We start from the raw sequence: 27,636 nt of genomic DNA, 5'->3' as shown, positions 1-27,636 counted from the left end.
GGTACATCTAGGCTAGTGGGTACACTTTTCAAAAGTTTAAATAATATTCTCTTTAATCATTATTAACAGTCAAAAGAACAGCTTAAACACAGTCCAGAAGAAATACACAAATTAGATCTCTTACTATGGGTCTGAGTTCAGGTAACTCAAAGGGTATGTGTACTGTTGAATTTCAGTTGTGTGCATGGCAGCTCCTTATGTAATTGTTACAAAACGTCAGTATTCAAGCCATTTTGTAAATTCTCAACACTGAGCTGTGAACTACTTTTTATTTTCCTTCCCCACCTACTTACCATCTTCAGCAGGCAGATACTTGCCGCATTAAGAAATAATTCTACGCGAGAGAGAAGCACAGAGTCTTGGTAGCAGAGTCCGACAGGACTGAGACATTAAAGCACTTTTGAGCCAACGTGCTTGTTGAATTCCTTATTTTACTTAAAAATTATACAGAGGGATATACAAAAGTGATGTATTATATCAGTTTCATTTGTGTAATGCATCTTTATGGATTTTGATTTCCAGTCGCAGACCATACACACATCAACTGATACCATGTTTTCTCCTTAGACAATAATCCTCTGCCTTTTGCTTTACAGGAGTTGAGAATTGGTTTATTTCTAACTTTAAAAATATTCCTGTATGTCTTTATGAAAGGAGGTATTATTATTATACAAAGTAAACGAGGTTGAAAATAAAGCTATAGTGGTCTCCTTGCTTTGAGTCAAAGGTTTACAAAATAATGGTTGTAGAATGTGGGTTACTCAGAAGTTTTAGGAAAGCTGGGCATTCACATTGAACTTGGCCCAACAAAATGCCGTATTTGTGTGGGTGTTCAGCACGGTAGCCGAACTATCTCTGGAAAATGAGATGTCCAGGTTGCTGTGAATAAAGGTAGGTACACTCATTTCTCAAGCTTCAGCATGGTTAAAGTTGATGAGACAATACTGATTGATGTGCAACATCTGAAAAAGCATGTTAATTATTTCAAAAAGTTTAATTTTGAAGACATTGTCATGAAGACAAGTGCACAGTGATTTTCTGTCTCCCACCTCCCCAGCATTTCCAGCACCAGCAGAACTCACACCAACCCGACACCCGTGCACACGCACCATCCGAGTGAAGGAAAACACGCAAGATTTCCATTTCCAAGGCTGCTCACTTGAGCTATTTTTAAAACAATTTAGAAGCGGTGCAGACGTTGCTGGGTCTGGGTGCTGCATTGAGAATAGAATCAGCTGCTTGTTTTCTAATATTTTGAAAATGTAGTTGAATTAGTGAGTCTTCACTGCAATATTTAACAAAATGCAATTATTTTTGTTACAACTGAGGATGAAATTTCAGTGGAACACTAGGTATATGTGCACTTATCTGTATTAGTGGTTTAAGAAAAAACCAAACCAACCCACACCCCAAAAATCCAATAACCAACCCAAACAATGCACCCTAATCACACTGTTAAAGCTCCAAACAACAGGACATCTGTGCTCCAGCATCTGCAATTAACTCCTTATTTTATTTTTTAAACTTTTATCTACATTCTTGCACTGTGAAAATCAGCTTTCTCAAGGAAAAAAAAAAGAGAGAATGGCTAGTTTCAGGTAGTGCAGACTCAGTATATCTCCTTTAATTTCTTTACACAGTAAACAGACTTCTATTTATACCAACACCCTGGTCTGTACTTATTTACATGAAACACTTTTACATATATACATGTTAGCAAAATACAGGGCTTCTCCCAGAACCAAATGCATTTCAGCTCTATCTTTGTTATACAACTAATGTTTTTTAAAAAAAAGCCCAACTCCCTTTTCTTACGCACAATGATTCTGTTTAGCTAAATACTAAAACTGTATTTCTCCTTCCCATGTAGTACTTTCTGCAGTTACAGAGTATCATCAGCTCCAGATGGATACTTGCGGTTCACTCTGGCAGTAGGAAGAGGTTTCAAGAGTCCAGCTCTAATTGTTCTTGATTTTCGCTGAGTCTTAACATAAGCTGTTGTTCGTAATAAAGGCTCTTTGCATAGTTTATTTCTTGAGATAGCTTTACTGCAAGAACTTCAGATTTCACTTTCACCTGCAAAAAGAAATGTGATTTTTCTTAATGTGCTACCACCATCATCTACAGCAAAATGTAACGGTTTTGTTATTGCACTGACTGAAAGCATTGGGTACAGAAATGGTGCACTGGAGGGTCCTTCTCAGTGCTGAGCTAAGGAAGAAGTGCAAGAGGGACAGACAGGTAAACAGACGGAGGTATTTCAGGATGCAAGCAGAAACATTTGCAATATTTGAAGTTATTATTTCCTTTGCTTCCCCTCCTACCTTTTATCTGGCTTATCTGTTTGGAATGTAAACTGACTGGGGTCAGGGGTGAGCTTGTAACCTTGTCTGTAAAACAGACCCTGCAGCAACTACTGTAATGAAGCCAAAGAAAAAGAGTGTAATGGGTTTTAGAAGCGAGAGTTCTGATTAACTTTTACATGCATGGCATGAACACTCTTTCCAATCTTAGATACCTTGCAGTAAAAAAGTACTATGTATAGGAGGAGAAGACTAGAGTAAGTAGCGAAGTTTCATGTATGCGCTGCAAAGTTAAAAGCCCTTCTCAGGTAAATACACATTTCCCACTGTAATTCTTCTGCCTGCAGGAATAGTTTCAATTTTGCTTTCCAGATTTCTCTGGAGTTTGGGGAGTGAGTTCTGTTACCACCTAAACCTTCTTGGCGGCAGCTATTTTCAAAGTTTTCATTGTTAGGAAAAGCAACACTAATGTACAAACACTTTCAGCATCAGTACAGGCATGAAGGGGAAAGAAAACCCCCCAGGAATGAAACAATAAGTGCCAGATCCTTACCATGGGTTTTTGTTGTGATGGACCCGGCATTGCTACACCACTACTTGTATTCACAGCTTTCTTGGTCAGCTGTATATACACATTCCCGTGGTCTTTGGAAACAAGGCAGTGGTAGAGATCGTCGTACTTGACCTCCAGGAAGATGGCCTCGCGGTCGGTGTAGTCACCGCTCTTCAGGAAATACACAGCTTTCGATGAAATGAGAACACAGTAGCTGTCTATGTTCTCCACTGCTATGAAGCTGCAAAAAAGAACAAGAAGAAATATTAGTCTCTTTAAGCTAAAAATACTAAACTACAAGTGTCTTCACCTGTGATGTTTTGAGTGACCTTTAGAAGTCTTTCAGAAAAATTAATAGCATAACAAGTACAATTCATCTGTATTTAATTTAAAATGTTTTAAAAACCAAGCTGATGAAGTACCCTCTCACCCAGTTAAAAAAGATCATGCTGTAAATCAAGTATTAGTGCCGAATGCCTGGCTTCTAGCTTTGGTCATTAAAAGGGCATATAAAAATATCCTTTAACAAGGCTTAGGAAGAGTAATTTCCTTGCACTGGAGCACTGCAAGCCCTAATACTTAATTGTAAGTTCAGTTTCATTGCTGATACATGAAAGGTTTGCAGACATTTATGACAAGAGCATTATCCTTCTACACATTGTAAACCTGCTTGTGCTTCCCTTTACCACGCACCTCCTCTGGCTTTGAAAAACAAAAACCAAGTCTAACCTGCCGCCTGGATCAGTAGCTAGAAAAGAGAAATTAGCTGTTTAACACTGGGGTGAAAGGTTAAGCAGCAAGCGGGTTTCCCCAGAGAGATTAGGCTGAGTGATGAATAGCGGAGGTAGAAAAGAGTGAGTTAAGAATATCGAGAATTATGATGGCTGAGAAAGTTGATGTGTTAAAAAAACACCAGTAAGGAATGCAAAAGTGAAATAGGTATTTCAGACACAAACGCTTCTCCCCCACTTCTGATTTACTACTGAAATGAACCTCATTAATGTTTTGGGTTTTTTTTTTTTTTAATGCTGAAAACTTGAGAAAATTAAGTATGAGCTCATAACTAAGAAAGAGTGCAAAACAGTAATAATGCTGTGTCACCAACCCACAGCAGCGGAAGCAGATCTGTAAAACTAAGATTCTCATATGTTGTCGGGTAGGTTCAAAATTACAATTTCCGAACCAGTGCTTGTACAAATCCGTCTGCTGTTGTCCTAACACATTCTGCAAAATACTGCTCTGTCTTTGAGACAGGAGTTGTCACTAGAGCAGAAAAGCTTACCCTCTCCAGAACTACTATTGGTTCTACCATTTAAGCAACACTTGGCACAAATTACTCTGAATTATTGAATAGTGTTCCTTAAAGCAAAACAAAATGGACAAAAAAATGTGTATTTCAGCTTAAAAAAACCCTTAGGTGAAAGACAATGTTAACACAGTTACTGAAATGAGCAATTCCCCCTCAGCTTTCCATCAGAGTTCAAACACCCCGGGGTAAGGTTTTGCCTTTGAAATAAGTTAATTAGACCGGAGAGTGCTATTTTTTATGAAGTGTCACAGAAAACTTAATTTTAAAATAGAGCAGCATGATAGCCTGCAGAATAATGGCCTTGTTCCTTTGGAGAGGCACATAAAAGCGAGTACAGTGTTTGACAGCGATCCCGCCTTAGACTCGGGGCAGACTGCCACCAGAGCACAGCACAGGAGACCTGTGGCTGTCGGGCCTGGCTGCTCTGCCAGCGGGGAAAGAGCATTAAAAGGTGATATCAGAAACCCCTGACACTGCAGTGCTGTCCTTTGCAACTGTCACAGCAAAACTGCCGAAGTTGAGAATGTTTTATGTATCCCCAAAAGCAGAACAGCTGTATTCCATTCCTGATGTATGGTGGCACGGGGGACATCCAGGGAGAGAACTGCAGCACTAAAGCTACAGAAGGTTCAGCGCAAGCCACTAGGCAGCCTACACGGTTGGATTTTCTGCATAAGAACAACAGATTTTATATCTACTTTTCCATACAAGATTTTTACTGGTGTTCTGTATATATTTTGAAGAATGGAAACAGAGGACTGTGATTTAATGGTGAAGCATAGAAACATTAGCTAATTTGTAGTTCAAGCTCTACATTTTGTTCTAAGTTTGAGTCATGCATCATTACCCATTTTCTCTTGCCAACTGTTTCTTCTCTGTGTCTAGTTCTCAAAAATTGGGTGTTTAACCTTTTAAGATACTACTTCAAGTTACTATTTTTTTTAACCCATACTTCTACGGTATTAAAAAGATCTCAAATTAATAAAATAAAAAATTAAATGAAACATGATCCAGTAGAACAAAGTAGAAGCAACCAGATCTCCAGAGAATTTGTGGGTTTTTTAACAACATCAGGAAGTAATTACACAATATTTTCCAGAAGTGAAACAGTGAGCCTAACTGGAAAAAAATGTGGAAACATTTAGTTAGAACAGTAGAGCAAGGTATTAAACCCCCTTTTATGGATTTAACTCTGAAGGAAAATATGCAAATAATCAGGTCTTTAAATGTGTTTCTGATTATGATACTAGGATAAAAGTCACAGGCATAATTTTGTACTTATTTTCCATTACAAGAAACATTGTTTTCTTGTTGAACAATTCTCCTAATGGCGAAAGTCACAGTGAACGAATGGTGTGACTTGATGACAAAAGCCCACTGATCTGCTTACGAGGTACACTTGGAAAAAGCTGGTGATTTTTTTGGGTCACAAATTGCACTCAGTCAATTCTCCCTACCTGGCAGCCAGACTGTATACGCGTAGAAACCTTTATGTGAGATTAAAACAGGATTAATGAGAGTGTAAGATCACAGGGCCGCAAGCAAGTGGCAGATCTCACACTCTTGGGAATCCAGAAGCGGCACACGGCGCCCGCAGCCTGACCACTGACCCCGGGGAAACGCAGATACGCGTGAAAGTCAGTACTTACAACTCATCTTGGATGTTGTCGGTCAATTTGAAGAGCTGTTCTTGTCCTTCTGCTTGACTTTCTAAATAGCGGGGCAAGAGCCCTTGAGGTCCTCGACAGCAGCGCGGCTTCCTCACCCTCTCCGCTTGTGTCCTACGTGTAAAATAGAGGCAGAAAGATGACTTAGTGCAACAGCACTGCTTTTCCTTCCACTGAATCCTGTCAGCACACCGAGTTTTATTTATTATGAAATATGAGGTGTGACAAAGCATTTAAAAACACAAGATCTTCACAGATACAGCTTATAGATTCTGTAATACTTGAGCTGGAAGCCACGCGTCTGCTCCTGTAGTTTTACATTGCAAAGGAACGTCTCTCAGTTTTCCTCCACAAGTACTGGGCAGCGTGCTCTAGTAATAAGCAGCAGTCTAAACTGAGTACCCTGTCTGCACATCTTGGGATCTATTTCTCAGCAGAGTTTTACTGTTTTCTTCTCACTTCTCGACAGAAAATAAGAATGCATCAATCTAGATAGAGCTCACATTGATGGGCAGTGTCAGTGGTGTGAAAACTGAAGGGTTAAATAGGAACATGCGGTTCAGACAAAAGAAAAATCCAGTTGGTCTCCATAGTAGGGTTCAGCAGACTTCACTTTTCTTGAGCATCTATTAGAAAATGACGGTAATAAAAAAAGACACACATGTGGCCTAACAGACAGAGGTTGATACTGGCGCCAGTGCTAGAGACCTGCAGGCTGGGGTCCTCCCTTAGCCCTATTTTGTTAAAAAATAATATTCTGAATTCCTTTAAGCTTTTCAAACGCCCAACCCCTGCAGAACTGTGTTCACACTGCCTGGCCCCGCTCTATTCTCTGTCCTTTCTGACAGCATCACTCCGGGTCTGCCACGAGCTTTCTTATCTCTTTCAGGCTACTACTGATAGAGTAATTTTCCAAGCCAAAGGCACCATTTCTGATCAGTGTTCTGTACTTCCCATCTCGGTGCTCTGTAAGATCCTGTACAATGAACTGCTTCTATCCTTTTTGATCAAAAGACAGGAAAAAAAAATCCCATGCAACAACACATTTTCTTTCCAAGCTGCTTGGCAATAGCACACATGAGCACTTACCTTCTAAGCTTTGCCTTCTGCAGATGTTTCCTCTGGAGCCTTGTTGCTTTGTTACCTTTCCCTTCAGCAGCCCTGTCCCAGACCCCAAACCCGCACACCCTTTCAAAATTCGTTTTCCTTTGAGTCTTTGTCACCTGCACCTTTTAATGGTGACAGCATTGGTTTTTTGCCCCTTCTTGGCTGCATTAAATGTTACTGGAGCAGAATCTCTTAATATCATCTTTGCTGCTCTCCCGTTGGGTCACTGGTCGTTCAGTGGTTTTGGCTACTGCCACTGTCTAGTGTCAACAATGTATTTTGCAGACAAGGTGTACAAGGCAGCACAGCACAGAAAAACATCAGCTAATTGATATTTTTAATACACTCTGACTATCTGTTCTGAATTTGTTAATGAGATTATTACATCCCTGACCTGTGAAACAAAGCACAGTGGCTCAGCAGCAGCGCTTCTCACTGAGCCACTTCGAGAGAAACTTCTGGATAGACTAAAAGCTCTTGACTTCCGCTGAACTGTGGTTATGCTGAGATGGGAAGTCAGTTTGTCAGCAGGGAGGATGAAGTGAAAAGTGGAAATTCTCCAACTAAAAGAATGTGAAACAGAGCAAGGGCTTAAGAAACCATAACAAATGTTGTCATCAATGGTGCCAGTAAAATGCTGTTAGTCAAATTTTCAGTGGTACCTCTGCTGACAGATGTTGTTAGTGCCTTACCTGTCCTGCTGCACTGCTTTTGCTTTTCGTTAGGTGTTCGTTCATTAATTACAGTGTTATACAATCCAAACTAAAAAAGGCCAGTATGAAAACTGCAATTTGCCACATAAAGGTACTTAGTTTTCCTCATTTGCAAAGAGCACAATGTCTGAAAACTGTATTGCTGCATGAGTAGCATTCCTCTGAATCAGAATAACGTAAGCACTAGGTAAACAGATGACTTACGCAGCCTATGTACGACTTAAAATGATTCAATTGAATAACAGCTGCATGCAGTGGTTCGAACTTCACTATTAAGTGCTGCGATTCTGGAGCAAGTCACCTCTCACACCCCTTACATGTTTTCACATATAAGCAGGACTGACCTGTAGCAGGTACAGTAACATGTCAGTACTGTTCTCTTTCAGAACCCACACCAGAGCTGGACAAAGAAACAAAGTGTCTGGTTTTACCTGTTAGAGTCTTACAAAGCAGTAAATAAAAGTATGTGTTTGCCTTCATAAAATGCACAATATTGAGGCAAAGTTCCAAAGAAATTAAGGGTTCCAACCAGGGTAATTCACATCTTGCTACTTGTCCTACTGCCTACCTTCCAAAACCAGTAACATGGCAAAATTTCACTTATCCAAGAAGTCCCCGCTGGCTGTTAAACCTCTCTACAGCACCTGTAGCTTCTATTGACAAGTTTAAAGAGTGAATATCTGACGCATAATATAGTTTTTAATTAACTATTGGCCAATCAATAACTTTTTACTTGCACACTTTCCTATTATGAATTCAGGAAAGTTAGATAATGATCCATATGGGAGTGAGAAACAACAGTGCATAATGGTTTTTACATTAACCATCTTTCAGTTAAACGTTCAACTGTGCTATTTGCTCTAATATTTTGTAATACGGTGAGACAGGTCTCCAAAGCATTGCAAGCACGACTGTTGTAAAATGAGCAAGAAATAGGGCCGTTAAAATCAGACCTATTTCATGGAAACCAGACCACACCAGTGAACACTGGTTTCTAACAGCTGGCTTAGCAGCAGGTCAGAGAGAAAGTACCAGTACTGCAAAGTACTAAAGATTTTAGGATGGCTTGGTAATTTCTGAGTTGTGGTCACTTTTAGGTTTTGTTTCTGTTATATAAATGGAAGAAATAGGGTACAGCACTTCCCGCGGCTGCTGCTCCGCCACGCTAAACATTCATCCTGGTGATAAAAGAGAATTCTCATCTTGGTGATAACAAGGTCAGCTGCTTTTCAACCGAGTGCCACTAGTGCTAGCGTAAATTGCAGCGATTCAGTCCATCAGCCCCTTGGCAGAGTGGTCTGTTTGGTCTGGACAGCTAAAAACATTCCACACGCCTTGATTTTTTAATCTAAAAATTTGTTCTACTGTCTCAAGTTACATTCTGTAAATAATAAGCAACACTGATGAAATATAAAAAGCTGAAGATTTGTAAAGCAGAATGAACGGTGGTGTGCCCACATCTGGGTTACATTAAACATGCACTCAACAGATTTGCTGATTCTTTTTTAATAAGCACACAAAGGCAATACAAGACAGAAATGCCCTCACGTCTACTGGTCACAGCGGGGAAGAGTGCTGCTGAATGGAGACACAAAGGGACTGGAAATGGTGTCAGGAGGTTGAGGCACACACTCCAGTTCTTCACTGCTCAGACAAAGCTGAACACTGGAGAATCTCATTTCAGATGACTGTACGCCCACCAAAACCAGTTAACAGCGTTAATTGGTTGGCTTTTGCTTAACAGTTCACAGAATTCTTGTGAGCCAGTTGACCAGATTTAAGCCAGAAGTTTTGTAATCAAACAAGTCACCGACCCACTGATGTAAGGAAGCTGTTTAGGTATTACTGCTGGTAATTATGTACCAACGTAGACTGAAAGACCTCTACAAGAGACAGCACGTGTGCTACGGAATTTCTTTTATCCTTGTTCCTTCGCTGCACCCAACTGGGTTTACACTGTCAGGTAATAGACGTGATTCTTGCTGAGGTGCATGAATACACAGTGGTTTTGAGAACAGCAACTGTTTCTCACCTTTGAGTGTCTTCTGGACCTAAAAAAATGTGCATGAGCCCTCCAGAGGTCTCTCTGGCCACCGGGCTCTCCCCAGCACCCTTGAGTCACAATTTCCTTCAGCTAAACTCAGTTCTTGCTGCCACAACTTCCACCAGCTGTCACCAACGTGTCGCATTCAGAAAGGTGCTGCGGTTTAACAACCTCATCTAAAGCAGTAACTTACTGGTTCTGCTATAGCTCAAATTCTGTCAGCGTTTGCATTGTAAACTTGTTTTTTCAGGTTTGCATAAAATTTATTGATAAAAGGCTGCTCTGGGCTGTAATGTGACAAACTGACATTCAGCCTGGGAACAATTTTTGTGCCCTTGAAATAATTATAAAACAACCTTAGTTCAAACAAAGGGAAACTGGCAGGTAATACAAGCCTATGAAACAATTCAATTGCTGCTAGTATTGTGAAGAAATAATATTAAACCTGTTACTTGGCTCTGGAAAAGTCTGCTTCATAACTACAGGGAGTGCTGCTTCATCTAAGGAGGCTTAAGTGCATTGCAGACATTAAGAAGTGACTCCATCTGTTAAGTTAAAGGAGGCATCGCCTCCCATCTTCAATCATAACTACACAACAACTACATTACTTGCTACAGTTGCTCAAGTTGAAGACTGAATTGCACCTGCAGCCTTCTGTACAGATTATCATCCCATGCACATAATCCACAAAACACAGAACGATGACAACACTTGTGTCACAGATGCGTAATGGGAGGACGCAGTGTAAAGCATATTCAGAACAGCCAGCATCAATTCAGTGCTAAACAACGTATCTCTTAAAAACTCACCTCAAAGTTCAGCCATCACAGCAACAAACTACAGATGATGCAGTTGTACCATCAGATCACAAGGATAACAAATGAAAACAAACATCTGCCATTTCTGCTATGGTCTGTATTTCATATCGCACCTTTGCAAAATACTGAAAATCCACTATTTCCACAAGTCTTTCCTCACTGATGTACTTTGTACTTGGCTTCCAGTGGTGAACCCTTGCGGTAAGCAGGAGCATCCCCTGCATTTACTGGGCATTAGGGGACACACAGCAGTATCATTTATGTGCCAGATCTCTGCATCTGAGAACATCAAATGACTTGGGCCTCATTTTAGGAACACCTACGTGATCTAGATGTCGCGTTCCGTTGTGACTCTATGGGCAGACGGCAATGCCTGTTCCACAGCTTAAGTACAGCTGCCTCCCAGCCAGTGCCGGACTTTAGGGGTGCAGTTCCCAACAGGCAGATAATTTCTTCAAGACTTGACACCTGAACCCAGAGATTTGTCACAGCTCTGGGCTGGAATTCATTCACTGATTCAGATTCAGATGTTTTTAAGGTGTGTTAAAAATGCACGGGCAGTGCAGTCAGTGCGAGTGCTGCATTTGGCATCAGAATGTCTCAGTTAGATGCAAGAATGTGTAAAATCATGAGCCAGACAGCTCCCTGCTGACTGCATATCTGAGGAAGCTTATATGCACCGTTTATTCCAGCAAGCGCATGGAATATATTGTGCTTGTTAAATGTGTTCCCAAAATGCTAGTTTCAGGCAGAAACATGCAAATAAATGGTGTCTAGGGTTAAAACCTCCCACTTACAGTCAAATCCCTCCTCTTTGGAGGGATCTACCAGCTCAGATGCTGAAGACCTTTGTCTGACCCAATATACTTTCAGGAGAACTACAGCATGCTGAAGAAGCAACTATTTATCATGCGGGCTGTTCCTGCCAGCTTCTTCGAGATGTAGCTCTTCTCCCCCTCTGCCCTTTCTTTTGCACACAAGATCAAAATTGAAAGCTATTCATTGGTGTATGACTGGATACAACCTCTTCAGGCTCCAAATTCAAAAGGAAGTGAGAAGGGCTTAAGACATCTAGAATCGCTTCTTTCAAACCAGCAGAGCAGCAGATGCACTCACCCAAATGGCACATTCTTATGACATCCATACTGCAAATCCGAGATTGCGTAAGCTGCATGCCAGACGGATGCATGGTGCTCACACCAGCCACACTCTGCGCATCAACCAGTGCGGAGCCTCTGGCACTCGCTCCACCTCCAACTGCAATAGTTGTGCAGTAGACAAACACTTTTCCAAGCACTTTGATATCATCACACATAAGAGGTTAACAAAACCTAACACTGACATCCCAGTTTCCAGTTTCTCCCAGACTCTTCTTGTATTGGTCAGAGTGATGACTAGAGTTGTCACCTTGAAGGTTCCTGTCTCACAAATGTGTTGAAAATTGTTCCTATTCACCTGATTCAGTGTAAAAGACACACTTCTTAGCAGGGGTTCCCTGCGAACACCTACCTGGAAAACAGGAGCTGAACATGCCTTAGTGAGACCCCAGGAGTGCCAGCCAAGCAACGTCCGTTTCTTGTAAGTGCAAACATGGTGACTTTACTTCAAGTGTGACATACTTGGGGTAGAACAGACACTATTCCATATTGAACTCTGGCCTTTCTGGGAAAGCAAACCCACTTTGGGGAAGAAAGCAAAGCCGGGGCCCCTGCGCAGCCATGAAGCGCGAGGTGTGTGTGAGGAGCTGTGTGAGCGGGACTGCGGTGACTGAGCGCTCTCAAACCCTCCTTCATGTGCGTTCCAGTTGGTCCAGGCAGGGCTGCAGCAGGCCAGGGGCTCCAGCACAAACTGCACCGAACCAAAAGCTCCTTGCAGAGTTTGTTTTGATTTTTAAAGCTTGCAAGTTGCAAGAACAATTCAAATCAACTGGCTGTACTTACAGAACTGATAAAGAGTGTTCCATATGTTAACAGCAACATTAGGTGAAAAAATTATCTATAAAAATACCAGCCACATGCTAAATGAGGTGACATCAAGGCAATAAATAGCTCCATCTGTATGAAAGAGTTTGTAGACATCTCTGAACAAAAAAGTAACTATGGATAAAGCAGTACTGAAAAAAATGTGGGTTGGATTTTCCTTGTTAAAAAAAAATCAGTTTTACATATTTTTCTCAGATCACTTTATAAATCTGCTGCACATTAGAAATCAGACACACATGTATTTTTTTCCAAGTAAAGAAAGTTGAAGGTTTGTATTTTTAATAGCAATGCGACTATTTCTGAATGGCAGCAGTATATATTACATGCAGTGTGAGAGGGTTAAACAGGACAGCCTCAACTCTTTATAAACTTTTGCCCTCTGGATATGTACTCATTGGCTGCTGTACAAGACTTGAGCTGTATTACACGCCTTAACGATATGGTTCAACTGTCGGTCAGGCTCGGGGCCTGGCAATAGGCCAGACCGCAATCAATGGGACACAAACCTCCCCCTTTCAGATCATCACGAAGGCTCATATTATCTCCTTTTTGTCGTGCTGGTTAAATTTATGGAGCAGAACCCCGAAGCTGCATTCCTTGGCTTGGGCCGGCCCACGCGGGCCTCCCTTTGTTTGGTACTGTAAGCGAGGCGTGCTTTGGAGGATTGCAGGGTTGTTAGTTCAGGCACTGACTGTTTGCTCATGACTGAAATGAAAAGAGTTCAGTGGAAGGGCAAAAGGACAGCACAAGTGTAAAACCCCATCCCAGCAGGCCCTGGGCTCCCATCTACAGACTCCGGACTAGGACTGAACAGGAAACCTCGCGGTGATGACAGAGGACAAACCTGTCCGTGACAGGTAACCAGCAATAGCTCAGCGCACACCTTCCCACAGGGTCCCTTCACGTCAAGCGAGCCTGTAATCACTGCTTAAATAGGAACCTCAACTAATGTGGCTTACGATACCACTTAGAAGTGGTATTAGTTTTAAAGCAATGCTGGATCTTTTAACTTGAAAAATCAAACCTGTTGGTACAAACAGTTCTACCTGTCCCACTGCACGCCTGAGTATTCCTACCATTTTAAACATGTAGAGGAATCTCAGAGGACCTGTGATATTTATACTTGGGAGGAGGATATAGCAAACAACCCTAGTAAGACACAAACCCACTGGAAATACAGTACGTGGAGGATTTTCATTTTGCATATAACAGGCATTAGCTCCATCTTTACATTAAGGACATAAAGAAACCTTTAACATGATCTCAAGGCAAAACCATTCTGGAGTGAAAGCAAATGGAATTGGTATTCCAAGCACAGGCAAGAGAAACAAATATATGAAAAACCACAAGGATTCTTACTGATTATATCCGTAATATAAGGTACCGTACTCAGTTCTTCGGTACAGAAAGCTCTGCTTACCCGCATCAGCACACGACGCGTAAAACCCGTTGGCAGCGAGCTGCCCCAGACCCGCCGTACCAGACTTCACCCTCTGGCACCCGCAGCAGATGTGTCAGGCCATGGGGTCACAGCCCCTGCCATTTGTGCTTTGGAAATAAGTAAATAAACGCTATATTCCTGGTGCACCACACCGGTTTCATCTCTCCTACTATTTTTATGAACTGAAAATACCAGTAAGAGGGCCAAAAGATATTATAAAACCCCACAAAACGTGTGTTAAATTTTTTTCAGTTCTGGGGATGGAGTCGGGCTGGTTTCATGCAGTCTGGTCATTCGTCCTGGTACATTCCAACAGACACGTCTGGTTTGAATAAAGCTTTTGCTCATTCCTGGTGCGCATACGCTTTCAACTTACCCCACCTAATTCTAAGCAAGTAGATTTGTGAATGGAAATTGTGAATATTTTATTGCCTGGTCTTCGATGGCTTTTTAGTTTGTTTGCTGATGCTAACACATGAATATAATTCTTTTCTTTTTCAAAGTCTCTCCAGTTCCATTCTAGGAGATTCCATACAGACTCGTTAAATCTGCAGTTCTCTAGTTGTTTCAAGGCAAGAAAACTAGAATAGTTTAGAATAGAATATACCAAATTAATTAAACAGAATATACCAGAAAGGGTCATTTAGCAGAGTGCTTTCTGAATAAGGAAGAATCTAGAAAACACATGAATTCCAGAAAACAAGAATCATACAACACAGTAAAAGGTGTTCTTTTTACTTCTTGTCCTTGGTGTCCAAAAGCTTTTGCTGGTATATAAGATAATGAGACAAAATATGCAGGCTCTAGAAAAATAAGTATTTCCAAAGAAGTTGAGGAACTACTTGTCCCACAGGAAAATCCACATTCACGTACAGAACAAGCAAGAGGATATCCACACAACTACAGAGAGTTACCGGTGATCAATTAAAACCTGACAGAAGAATAGTGAGTAGGTGAGACTGGGAACAGAAGATGGTCTTTTAAAGCAGGGAGAAGTGTCTACTGAGGCGCTGCAGAATGTGTGGGCACAAAACCAGGCTGGCTTAACTTCAAGGATCGAGCAGAAGCAGCATGTACAATTCTGTTTGGATAGGACAACTCAGAGGAGTTTAAAACTCCAGTGAGGACAGTGAAGTACTAAAGAACCTGAAGAGGTCGGAAATCTGGCAGGAAATGAAATGGGATTCAACCTACAAATTGCAACCTGGTTCGTCTGGGGAAAAATAATCCAGAACACAAATATTAAATGACGAGGAGATATTTGCACAGCAGTAAAATAAAACAAAACATGGAAAAAAAAAGCTCTTGGGGGAAAATAGCAAGCAGAAAACTAGGGTATGGATTTGCAATGTGGTATGGCAGTTAAAGCAGCCAGCACCATTCGGGATGAGATGCGGAGCACGGCTTGTCACAGAATCACACGTCACAGAACGTCAGGGATGGGAAGGGACCGCGAAAGGTCCCAGAACAGGGATGTGAGGTTCCCTTTTCACACAGTACTGAGGGAAACCTGCAGACTGGGGGGATTGCACAGGAACTCAACAGCAGCAGTGGAAGAATCTGGACAGACTAATGGCAGAGGAATGTAAACCCACTGAACGGAGCCCAGCAGTGACTGAGGATGGGAGGTGGGGCTGACGGGAAGAGCCAGTGTCTGCAGCCATTTCACAGGGTACCACAGGAGCACAACAGGCAAACTTGCTCAGAAGAAAACAGACTATTATAAAGACCTGTTATCCCACAGGGAAAAAAGAGGAAAGCGGATATGAAGGAAATCGCACTGTGCAAGTCATTTACAAATGAGTCTGATAAATCAGCTGAACATGCAACATTTCCAGATTTACACAATACATACTAGCTCATATTTTCTCTCTGGCTTCTAGAATACCTTTAGAAGGGTTTTCCAGGAGAATAATGTCATTTCCTTCACCAGAGTTGTGGCCCATACATGACTGACATCACTGTAAGGACTATAGAAGCGAGATTATCAGATCAAGTCCAAGGTCAGGACAGAATGTGGGACACATACAGGGGTGGTTAAGGTTCAGGCAACATGTATCTTTAACCATCGAGAATCTTGAGAATATACTCTCTGCAGTACATTAGCTGCGTTGGTGTTCCATACACTTAGGTACATATTTTCTACTTCTCGGTGTCACTGAAAATCATGCCCAAGTCTACCTCGTTTGGGATTACAGCTGAAATCACAGCTGAGACGTGCTCAAAGGAAAATAAGGAAATAAATCGCCTGCTGTTGACATTGTCTGAAACTTTGCAACCTCACTACACATTTCCGAGTGATGGCATGGAAGTGGTGATCAAAGAACCACTAGCGCAGGCCGCTCCTTTCCAGGGGAAGTACCTTTCAAAGAATCACATATTTACATAAGAATCTTCTGTGGCCATCAATGGCTTGCCAGTCTCAGAACTATTCTTTATGAATACAGTTTAGTTCCCTTGGGTAAGTCATGAAGTTATCCCCTTCCATCCAAGTTTTACATTGTGACTATCGAGAAAGAACGCAAACCCCTGCAGCAGCCGTTAAAATAACCTTAAATTTGCACTGACCTGGCAGAAGCCATTGAGGACGCCATGATGGCCGCTTCCTGCATGACTTGTTGAGTTAGACACACATTCAAATATAAATGTTCTTTACTTTTGCTGCACTAGGACTTAAAACACGTTTCTAGGAGAGAGCTTTCCAAGCGTATCTAGAGACGTAACAGCTTTCCTGGTTTGAACTGGTCTTTAAGACTTTTGGCAGTATATAACAAATACGGAAATAATCAGAACTCTTGTATGTGACACCAGAGTGCTTGGAACACGTAACACACGCTTAAAGAAAGGTATCAAGTCACAGGCATTAACTGTATATAAATTAGATGTATGCTGCACTGTCAACAACTACCATCTTCTATGCTCTCCTCTGCATTAAAATTTACAAGTATTATGCAGCTGTATTCAAAAATAACAAGCATAATAAATTATTTGATTACATCATTTTATAATATTAGCCTTGAAAAGGTCCAGCCTAAGTGAGATTTTAAAAATATTTTCTTGTACTTTAAACACAGCACCTCTTAAGCTATCACCATAAGCTCCAGGCTATCACCTGCATCTCAGCTCTATCAGGGTGGCTCCGTGTTCCAAACACAGGGTTTGTGCTACTGTGGGAGTCCCAGTACCAATTGATGCATTTTGCAGCCAAAAGAGCCTTATGTCCATGTAGCATGATCACAGTAACACCAGCTGCAGAGTCTTAAATTGAGGGTTTTTTAAAAATTTAACCATGTAATTAGAGAATTGCAAGGGGCCTGTAAGTGACAGTTATGTATCAGGCTATTTAAATGAAACTGTAATTACCTGGTTGACTCAACTTTGCACCAGAACTGGACACTCACACACATGCCGTCAGTCTCAAGGTCAGGCTGGCTCCTACCAGGGGTATTAACTCGCATTCTTCACTTGTTCAAAACTGCGCTTGAGATCAGTTGCTGCCATAAACGTTTACTCCTCAGGGTTGGCTGTTGTTGTGTACTTTACTTGGAAGAGCCTGCATGGCCCAGCAGGCTTCAACAGAGCATTCAACTGGAGCCAGCAGCTTGGGTTTGGAACACTGCTATTTTCATTCCAAACCACACATATTTGAACAGTTAACAAATGCGGTGGGGGGATATTGGCACACAGCAGTCTAAAAAATGTACAAATCCTTTGTTGTTTTGGGGTTTTTTTATACCCCCAAAAGAACAATTTAGTTGCTTCATTATATAAGCACATAAAAAAACCACTTACCAAACAAAACATGAGTGCAAGGTTGCTTATAGGTGGTGGTGCGGTTTGTGTTTTGGTTTGGGTTTTTTTTTCCCCCTCTTACATTATTTACATATTCTCAAGTACATTTGTTTATCTGAAAACAACTGTGATCAGATTTTGTAGTCTGGTTCAGTGTAGTCTGGTTCAATGTAGCAGCAGGTTGCTGGGCCAGAAACTATTTGCAGAGTGTGTGTAAACACTAAAATCATCCCACAGCGCTGCTCTGTGACAACAGCATTTCAGAATCTAGTGGAAGCACAAATGCGGTTCAGCTCATCTGTCTTACCCTCCTCCCTTACCTGACAGTTAACAAGTGAACGGGACGTGTCACACAGGCCAACACAAGCTAGAGATAAGGCTGGTTGCAGGCCCTGTTCCCAGTTGCTATCTAGTTTGTTAAACATTGATAACATCATTGCTACTGTGCATAGGCTGTGTTTCATAGAATTAAGTCAAAACAGGAATTTTAAGTATATGTGTATCTTGAAACAAACTGGGACAACTTACACTATTGCCAGGTGTGTTTCTTTAAGTAAATCAATCTGTACAGTCACAAAAATAGAACACATACAAGCAGAACACTCCATGTGTTTTCACAAGGATGCACTTGAAGTTCTCATGTAATTGTGTACACACATGTACTTACCAAATTGTAATCCTTGGCCTCGTGGTTTTACAAATCAAGCTAAGTACCAAATACATCAGACACATACACGTAAACACGTGCATTTTCACAACAAAGTGCACCCAGGTTCACTCTGCACAGTTTCCTGCACCTCACACTTCATTAAGTGTATTGTTCTTTACTGAAACACTGAGGGCAGAGACTTCAGGATTCCAAGTGTGGTGTAAGAAAACACAGGAAACTGAAAAGCCAAAGGGGAAGACAAAACAACCAGAAAGCCCAGCATTTTGCAGACATTTTTCTCTAAGCTTTCTGACAATAAAACCTACTTAGGATTTTCTTTCACTTCTTCAGCACGCAGAGCTCATGTACATGCAGCAGGACTTCCTGGCATGTACTGTGATAGAAAATAAACTCTTGGCCACAAAGAGTAAAAAGACTCTTCTCTCAGAGCAGCCTTTTTAGAGCTCAGCCCTTTCCCTCTTCCACTTTCATAGGCAGTGCTAATGAGCACTCATTTACTTCAAACATAATCACCGTAATTCTGTAGAGCCCACACTGGCTTGGCCCTGAGCACAGGAAGGAAGCCAAAGCATCTGTCCTGATGTGCTGACACTTCACATCCACATGTGGATGGGTAAACAGAAGAATGTGTGGACGTATATCCACACTTTTTGTGAGAAAATTAGAAGATAATGACACTACATTGATGCCAGAAGTCTCCAAACCTTTCAAGAATTGTTTTTCTACACAGCTAAATGGAAGCTGGAGGTAGAGCAGGGAGAACTCTTCCATTCCAACTCTGCGTACGAATTCCGTGGTAGAAGTTTAATCTCATTACATAGAGCCTTTTACATTTTTTGCTTTAATCTAATGCTGTAGCTTAATAATTCCTATTTTATGTTGCAGCTTTTCCGTGCAAATTTCAGTCGTTATAGTAAATGCCATCTATTAAAGAAAAGGCAAATCGAATGAAATGGGCTACAGCACTAATAACAGCTCACAGTAAATTTGATTAAGTTATTGTTTCTTTGGGCAAGGAAAGATAATTAGATCAGAAATTGCAGCAGGTATTAATACGTATTTTTCCAGTACTATTGATCAGAAATACGAAGCAGCTACTGACCTGGGGCCGCTCAGCGTCGCCGTGTCCCTCACGGCCTGGGCAGTTTCCGACGCGAAGTCCAGGGCTCCAGCCACAGGTTTGGTGACGGTGCCAACCAGCCCTTTCCCGAGGCCCGAAATGAAACCACTGACGCCTCCTTCAGTTTTCACACCTTCGACTGTTGAAGTTATTACACTTGTCAATCCTCCAATGATCCCTGGCAAAGACAAGGCCAGAAATACTGAGTCTAAGAATTCCAGAGCCTTGTCCCAGCTGGTGCTGTCTGCCGCAGTGATTTACTGTCACGCTTGACAGAAATGTGCTGTGCATATAATGTCATACAAAAACTGCCTCAAAACTGATTACATTAGCTCGTAACTTTATACTTTGTATATGTAGTATACACACGCGCACACCTTTCTCATGATCCATTTCAATGCCTACGGTGTCTCTTTATGACACAAGTCCAGCCTAAAGACTTTTGCTCAGCACAGAAGAGGTTGCTGCTTTAGTGAAAGCCACGTTATCTTTACACAGGCTTCAACAGTTGCACTAAAAGAATGACATTTAAACAAACTGAGACAAGATGATGCAAAATATAAATATTTGATTTAAACTTGGCTGGTATTGATTCAACTTTCTTCAACAGATAAATCATGAACTAAATTGATGTGAGATTCTGGCCAAATTAACACTAGTCCACTGCCTTTTACACAAACCCATTTCTCTAGTTCCTAGTAAACCCCAGACCACAAAATAACCCAACTGGTGAAATGTTCCTTTAAGCTGATGTACCAATTCTGGGGAAACTCGAATTTCTGGAACTGAAAGCAAACATAAGAAAGCTACAATCCAGACATATTCATTTTTATTCTCATGCCTGGCCCTCAAGAAGGCTGTTTGCATGGGTATTTTATGCCCCTACAAAGAAACTGTGATTAACTTTGAAATTTCATTTTAATTTGCAAAAAAGCTTTTACTTACAGTTGCATGTGGGAAGACCTTATTCTAAAATGTAGTTTCTGTCATCTTAAAAAACAAACAATCCTCCCACCCTGACCTGACCTGCAAGCATTCAAATTCAAATATAAAGCCAGTGAGAGCTCGGCTTCCCTGGCTCCAAATAATCATCCAAGAGAAATACAAACTGTTCTTTTCAATCTGAGCATTATTTTTTACAGAGAAGCGAGTTAAAATGACAGCTCAGGGTTACCATGTGCAAGCCCATGGATTCCAGCTACAAGATGTTCTCCACTCGTTGCAGCATGATACCGAATGTATTCTCGTTCCGTCTGATGTCTGTTGTCCATTGTCTTTCCCAAACCATCTGATAGGGTCCCAGCGAACTGTAAGAGAGGAAACTTTCTGTTATTAAAAGAACAAAAGGTGTTTCCCTTATGCAGATTTACTGAAGAAAATTCTTAGATTCTTGTGAAATACAGATTTATACAACTCATTTGTTACACATACAGAGTCACTCCAGCTTTTTTGCCACATTGACCTGTGCTTTCCATTGGTGCAACTTCAATCCTCAGGTGAGAGTCAAAAACTAAGTAGGTGCCCAACCACAGTGGTCTGGCCAAAATAAATGAAGCCTGTGAAGGACGCACCAGTGACCCAACTGTAACCTTTCAAACACTCACAAGAATGTTATTTAGATACAGAGCTGTTCTTCTGCAAAGATATGTGAAATGCCTCAGGGCGAATATGCCTGTCATGAAACTAAAACATTTGCAAGAGTTAATTACATTCTTTTTAGTAACACAATGTAGAGATGGCTTTATTGTGAGAAGAGTTGGTGGGGGAGCCGTGCCAGGTCCTCAGTGGCACACGGGCTGCGTTGATGGGCACTGTAAAACAACAGGCCAAAGGAACCCTGAATATGTGTCGGGAGCATTTTTATTCCTCATACTTTCTTTTAACAGTACAGGGGAAGACTTGAGACGTGGTTACAGATAGAAGAGGACACCTAAGTCCAAACAGGATTTATTCTGAGATTTCTGACCATTACTGAGCACCAGTCAATGGAAAAGCAGCAAATAAACATAATCTACTGTGATCTGTTGACCTTTAGTTTGACGTAATCAGATATAAAACAGAAGCTTGGTACAAGGAGGGAGGTGAGAAAAGGCAACAGAACCCCTGAAACCTTACCTCATAGTCAGGATGTTATTCTAGAAAGGGACTCCTAGCAGGCATTTTCCTGGAATAACCTCCAAATACGAGCTACTCTTTGGTTATGTGTAGTTGTTCATCTTCTGCACCTCCCTCCACTAGCATTCTTACAATCTTCTTTCAATAAATGAACTTTCCTCCCCTCTCCTCCCCAAGGAGAGATAATTTAATGCTTTGTTGTGTCTTAGACGAGGGCTGGGGGATGTACCAGGTGCCAGAGGAATGTCCAAGATCCCCATGGCTGCAGCAGCGGTGGAATCACTGCTGATCCCAGCTCCTCTACAGTGCACGGCTGCTTCACAACTGCGCTTTGCACGGCTCAGGTTGTTGCAAGTACCATCTCCCTTGCATTTGTATTACTTATGGTTAAAACCCTATGCGATTAAAGTGTGCACCAGAAGACAACTAAAAACTGGTGTGAAATTCTGATTAAAAAAGAAACAAATACTTAATTTATGTGCTTGATGCAATGACGAATTTCCCCTCCTTTTTCTGTTTTTCCAAGGCTGCATTTCTTTTTTACCAAAGAGATAGTTGCCTTGTTTTAGATGCGTCTTTCCAGCTCCACAACAAACTGTCCAGTGGCTCCAGTTATCTAAACAAGTAGACTTTTACATCATGAACGACAATGAAATCCCATGACCCTTCTTGTGACTTGATCCTACAGACACTGAACAGAGCTTGGCTATCGCTGACTGAATTACTCCTGACCTCTTGGTGAACTTCATGTAGATGTTATTTTTTTTAAATTAGCCTACAGATACAGACCAACCTGAAGATGCCTATTAACCATATTTAAGGTTGTTGGGTTTGTTTGTTTGTTGTGTTATTTTGCTGGACAAATAGTCTAAGAGGATTAGAGTAATTGCTATAGAAATTGGAAGGCTCGACAGACCTTCAAAATTCAAACCTCGTTAAGGAATCTGTCAAGGCCTGAAAATTATTTTTCTAGAACACAATTTGAAATGTACATGAGTGTGTGATCAGACACCCAGCCAGCGGGAATAAACCAGCTTATTAATATTGATCAGACCTGGTAAGCTCTCCTTCCAGCTTTGGTTTCCCTCCCCCTCGCCCCTTCTAAACTGGTCAGCCCCACTTTCCAGCTTGCCCAGTACATGCAATCCAGTCTTGCCTCAGAATTTGACACCTAATAGTCAGTAACAATTCTGGTTTACTGTACAGAAAGAATCCCATGTCATAGTAAATGATTCTCTTAGTAAGAAAGAAAAAAATCACATGCACATAATTTAAAAGTCATAGTCTGCATGAACTGTAAAACCAGTGAAACGGGGACTCACTCTCCCTGAAGATGTTATTGCCCTCCGTAAACCAGGGCACACCGGCCTTGGCTGATCCTGTGGAGCCGCCAGTAAACAGACGATTAATAATTTCTTGTTCTACATTTCCGTGGTGTCACCAATCCATATTAACTCTCTACCATAATCTGCAAAAGCACTTGCAATACTGTCTGTACAAGAAACGAATGTACACACGTTTGGGGATTCTTTGGTGCTCACGTTTTTCTTTTTAAAAGCTCAATAATTGAACTTTTGCAACAAAAAACTTTGAGCCCTATGTATCCTTTGCTGTTTCAAGCAACAGAAGAAAAACAGAACCATCCAAATACGATGTTTGTGAAGCAAAGCTGGTGCCAAACACTAAGGCTTATGGGGCACAAGAAGAATTCAAAGCAAATGAAAACTAATTCTAGACTTTGTACAGCATGTTTCCTCCAAGCCAGATGTATGAAGCACACGGCATGGAAATAAGGTTGAAGTAATCTTTTAAAGGCTTTTTAAGCTCTTGGCACTGCCTGGTTCTCTAAGGACATCCCAAAAGGATAAATACACAATTATGACTTTAGTCCAAACATTCCATTGTAATTCTAGAACCAGAGAATGGTACATTTGCAAATATTATTGACTGAGCAAAGCAGAACATTCCAGGCTGGAATTTTAAGGGAGAAAGTGATGAAATTGAATATAGGTCAGTTATAACTTCTGTGCAAACCTCACAATGAACTGCATTTAAATTAGAAATCACAGGGCTTACTTGGTTCTCATCTTTGCTTTGCAGAACTCCTTTAAAAAGGAGCTCTTTGTTGAACTCCATTCAGCTCTCACCCCAAACCACCTTTCAGAAAAACCCTGAACACCACACGCTGATGATGTCCACACACAGACGGCTTGAAAGGAACAAACAAATCAGTGCATCCCGTGAACCTGACAGGAAAACCCTAAGAAATATAATACAGTAAATATCAGCCCCAAAATATATATTCTTATACAAAATGTTTCACACAGAATGTTATTTTTACAAGTTTTTTAGAAAAATACTAATAAGCTGTCTCTTTAGCACTGTGACCCTCTCTAAATTACTGACAACCAAGAGGAGGCAATAGCTTTTCCCAAACATGTTTCTTGAGATTCTGTGCAGCATCCTCGACCCCTATTTATGACACATAAAGGAAAGGAGCTTTAATTAGCTCACATCCTATTGTTAACTAAGCTTCCTAATGCATCCTGACAATGGCATGTTGGCTGGGTAATCCTGGAGCCCCCTGATGTGCCACCTGTGTGGATGTCCCAAGAGCTGGGTGTCCCAGGGGGGCCCCATTGTGTCTCCAGGAGCTGGATGTCCCAGGGGAGCCCCCATTGGGTCCCCAGGAGCTGGGTGTCCCAGAGGAGCCCCCGTTGTATCCCCAGGAACTGGGTGTCCCAGGGCAGCCTTGTTGTATCCCCAGGAACTAGGTGTCCCAGGGCAGCCCCGTTGGGTCCCCAGGAGCTGGGTGTCCCAGGGGAGCCCTGTTGTATCCCCAGGAACTAGGTGTCCCAGGGCAGCCCTGTTGTGTCCCCAGGAGCTGGGTGTCCCAGGGCAGCCCCGCTGTCCCCAGAGCTGCCAGCCGGGCCGGTCGCTGCCCCAGGCCCCCCAGCAGGTGCCCGCTGGCGAGCGGGTTGTGTTACCGGCGGAGCGAGTGATCCCCGCAGGAGCTGCCGCTGCTCTGCAGACACACAAGGCCGGCAAAAGTCCACAGCATGAACTTGGAATGACCCCAGTTGCAGAGTCACTGGCGGGTTCATCTGGAGGACAACTGCGCTTTATTAAACAACTAATACTCTTAACAGATAATTCCCCAACCCCCAGCTTTAACTCTTGCAAAACCTTAAGGTCTTCCTGTTTGTTTATTTTTTGGGATGGGAATCATTTGCTCTTCTTCACCCCCTCCTTAAAAACTCCTCTATATACTGCAAACCTGCGAAAAAGCCTGCAGAGATCTAGTCCAGTTCCCTGAGTTAATATGTAACAACAATGTATTTAGAGGGCACAGATGAAGTTTGCTGTTGACCATCACCTATACCAACCGTTTGCGTTCTCTCCCAGCCGTACGCCCGCAGGCAGGCTCTTCCCAGCCAGATCTGTTTTCTGCCACGGTCACCTGTGACCACACTGGGGATCTGAAAGAACATTCTATTTAAAACCCCACAGCTTTTCTGTGTTCCGGTAGATTTCTGAAGGGAACCTAATGCAAACGTGTTAATTCGGCCTGCCATCGTGTGTACGGTGTAAAGAGCAAATAACTCGCACTGGGATCTGTTGAACTGATGCCAATGATCTATAGTTAAAGCTTTGGAAGGTACCTTGGCCATCTCCTGCTGACATAAAATACTGTCTTCCTCAGGGATACACAGCCAAGGAATTTCTGGTTTAAATCTGTACTATTTAATGTATTCTACACAACTATGTAAGTTTATATATAGAAAAGGGAGGGATAATTAGCCTTTTGTCAAGACTGAAGTAATTAATTTCAAATCCACACCCCATCTTTTCTCCTTCAGATGCTAATTGTGATATATGGGATATATGTGCCTGTTTTCATGACATGCTAACCATTCAAAAACTGCAGGTTAAGATCTAATTTCATCCCTATGATACATGTTTATTTCTCATTTCGCAGTTTATGATTTGGCAACATTTTGCATACCACATTTTAAATTCTCCTTTTTTCACTTAATTCCCCAATGACTCAGCAAAACGGGAACATTGTATTTTGTTTTGCAAGAAAATCAGCTGGTAAAATCATTTGCAATAAAGCTCTGGAGCAAGTGAAAAACCTACAGCTTCCTAACCACTCCTTTTCTAATTGTCAGGATGGTCACTTGCAGATTTCTGTGTAGACCTGAGCATCTGGCTGCAGTTGTTGCTGCAATGTTGCAGGATTCTCATTGTCTACTGAATAATTTCTCCTGGAAAAGGCTCATTCAGAGCTACCACCAGTGTGTCACAGTTTGATTCTGAATGTGCACATTTGAGACATCAAGTCCGGATCAAAACAGTTCTTCCCACAGCACCAGCTTTGTTTGATCTTACCCATGCCCATTTCTCCACAGAAAAATAGGCTGTAGTCAAAGCACGCTCACAAACACTTTGTATAAGAAGCTTTGTAAAAGAAGAGCTGAATTTAACCCCAATAGTGACGAAAACTCTCAACCAGGATGCTGGCCACACACATTTATCCCTTGGTACAAATGAAAAACAGGAAGAACAAAATAATACTTCAAACTTCTCAAAGACTATCCTTTATCCTAAAACCTCTTTCAAACATACTGATCACAGATACCAGATGTTCCGCACATAAAAAAGGACACTTTCCATGGCTTTTCATTGTCACTAATTGGCTATAAAGCTTGCTGTCTTTTAAAACTGCTAGGAAAATGGCCTCATTATAATGCTCCTCCCAGCACTGGAAATTTCTGCCTGGGAATTTCAATTACTTTCCATCTCATAATCTGCACATTTTCATCCAGATTGCCTCTGCTCGGCTGGCCTGTGAATGAAAGGCGAGTTACCCTGGAGATGATCTGCAGTGCCACCTGGGTGCGTTACCCCACAGGCTGCAGCAGCTCCCGGGCAATACTGAGCAAGACACACCAACAGAAATCTCAAGATTACACTCAGGAAAGCTTCGTTTGACCTGAACTGTCTCATCGTTTCTACGAGTAGAAAAAACCCCTATTCATGACAATTGCTGCTAAATCCCACAAGCTCCTGGACATCCCTTGCAGAGGATGACGGGCAACTTCCCCAAAGTAAAACTCAAATCTGTGAAGCTGCCCAGAATGACAACGTGTATTCCAGCCTCATTTTTGTCCAGAATGAGACTGCCAGCAATCATACACATTCTGCTGTTCACAGGTAAATAGGGAGTCGAAATCCTGAAAATATAAAATGGTAGGAAACTCAGAAGTCAAAAGCCACCATGACCCTTCTACATTATCAGTTGACTATTTTGTTTTACATCTCCTGCCACCATGTACTTCTTTCCTCAGGCTTCATATGCAAAGGCTTTTGTCAGAAATTTCCTGTCACCAAGATACGGTTGTAGTTTCAGCTGCCTGGTTTTGAGTTAATATTCCTAGAACTACTGAACCACAGCGTCTCCAAAGATGCGCAAATGCCAGTTGTTCTTGGTTCTGAATGGTCTCAGGAGTGGCTGGTTATATAAACTACGAAACATTAAACAAAAGGAAACCATCAGCTTTGACTGCTTTAGAAACATTTCTGCTTGTTCCTGGGTAGAACCCGTTTAAACTGTACCTACTACACTCTGAGCTCTGCTGTTTCTACCTCTCACCTTATTTATTGCCAGTTTTGTTAACTTTCTGCAAGTCAAACACTTGGTCATGATTTGTTTTTAAATAATCCCTTTATTACTTCCTCTTCACTTTCCATTCAGTTATCTTTATTTTTCTGTCATTGCCAACCACTTGAGATTCTGCTTTGATTTATCTTATAACATGGGTTAAAACTACTATTTCCCTCTGTGTTGCTTCCATGCTCCTTTTCTACAAATGCCTCCATGTCAAACATTCACTTGGAGCAATATTTGTATGCGTACTAGTGTTATAATTTTCTTACCTGGTTCCAACATCCTGCTCTTTTTATCTCTCTGGTAATCACTTAAAGACCTCTGAACTGAT

The 27,636-nt window shown here is 41.6% G+C and overlaps 1 protein-coding gene across 5 annotated transcripts in view; it reads right to left on the bottom strand.

Annotated features, from left to right (window-relative positions):
* Nucleotides 1-371: 371 nt before the first annotated feature.
* The window catches only part of VPS13D (vacuolar protein sorting 13 homolog D), a 79,229-nt gene continuing 51,964 nt past the window's right edge, over nucleotides 372-27,636 (bottom strand). For all 5 annotated transcript variants that reach the window (XM_080358633.1, XM_080358634.1, XM_080358635.1 and 2 more), the window contains 5 exons: nucleotides 20,694-20,826; nucleotides 19,502-19,697; nucleotides 5,815-5,946; nucleotides 2,857-3,097; nucleotides 372-2,076 (listed from right to left, as the gene is read on the bottom strand). In XM_080358633.1, coding sequence (XP_080214759.1) covers nucleotides 1,945-2,076; nucleotides 2,857-3,097; nucleotides 5,815-5,946; nucleotides 19,502-19,697; nucleotides 20,694-20,826 — 834 coding nt within the window. In that variant the 3' untranslated portion in view covers nucleotides 372-1,944. The remainder of the gene's footprint in view (nucleotides 2,077-2,856; nucleotides 3,098-5,814; nucleotides 5,947-19,501; nucleotides 19,698-20,693; nucleotides 20,827-27,636) is intronic.

Source organism: Nesoenas mayeri (assembly GCF_963082525.1).
Source record: "Nesoenas mayeri genome assembly, chromosome: 24".
NCBI lineage: Eukaryota > Metazoa > Chordata > Aves > Columbiformes > Columbidae > Nesoenas > Nesoenas mayeri.
The sequence above is the reverse complement of the archived record's forward strand: the minus strand, read 5'-3'. Positions and strand labels throughout refer to the sequence as shown.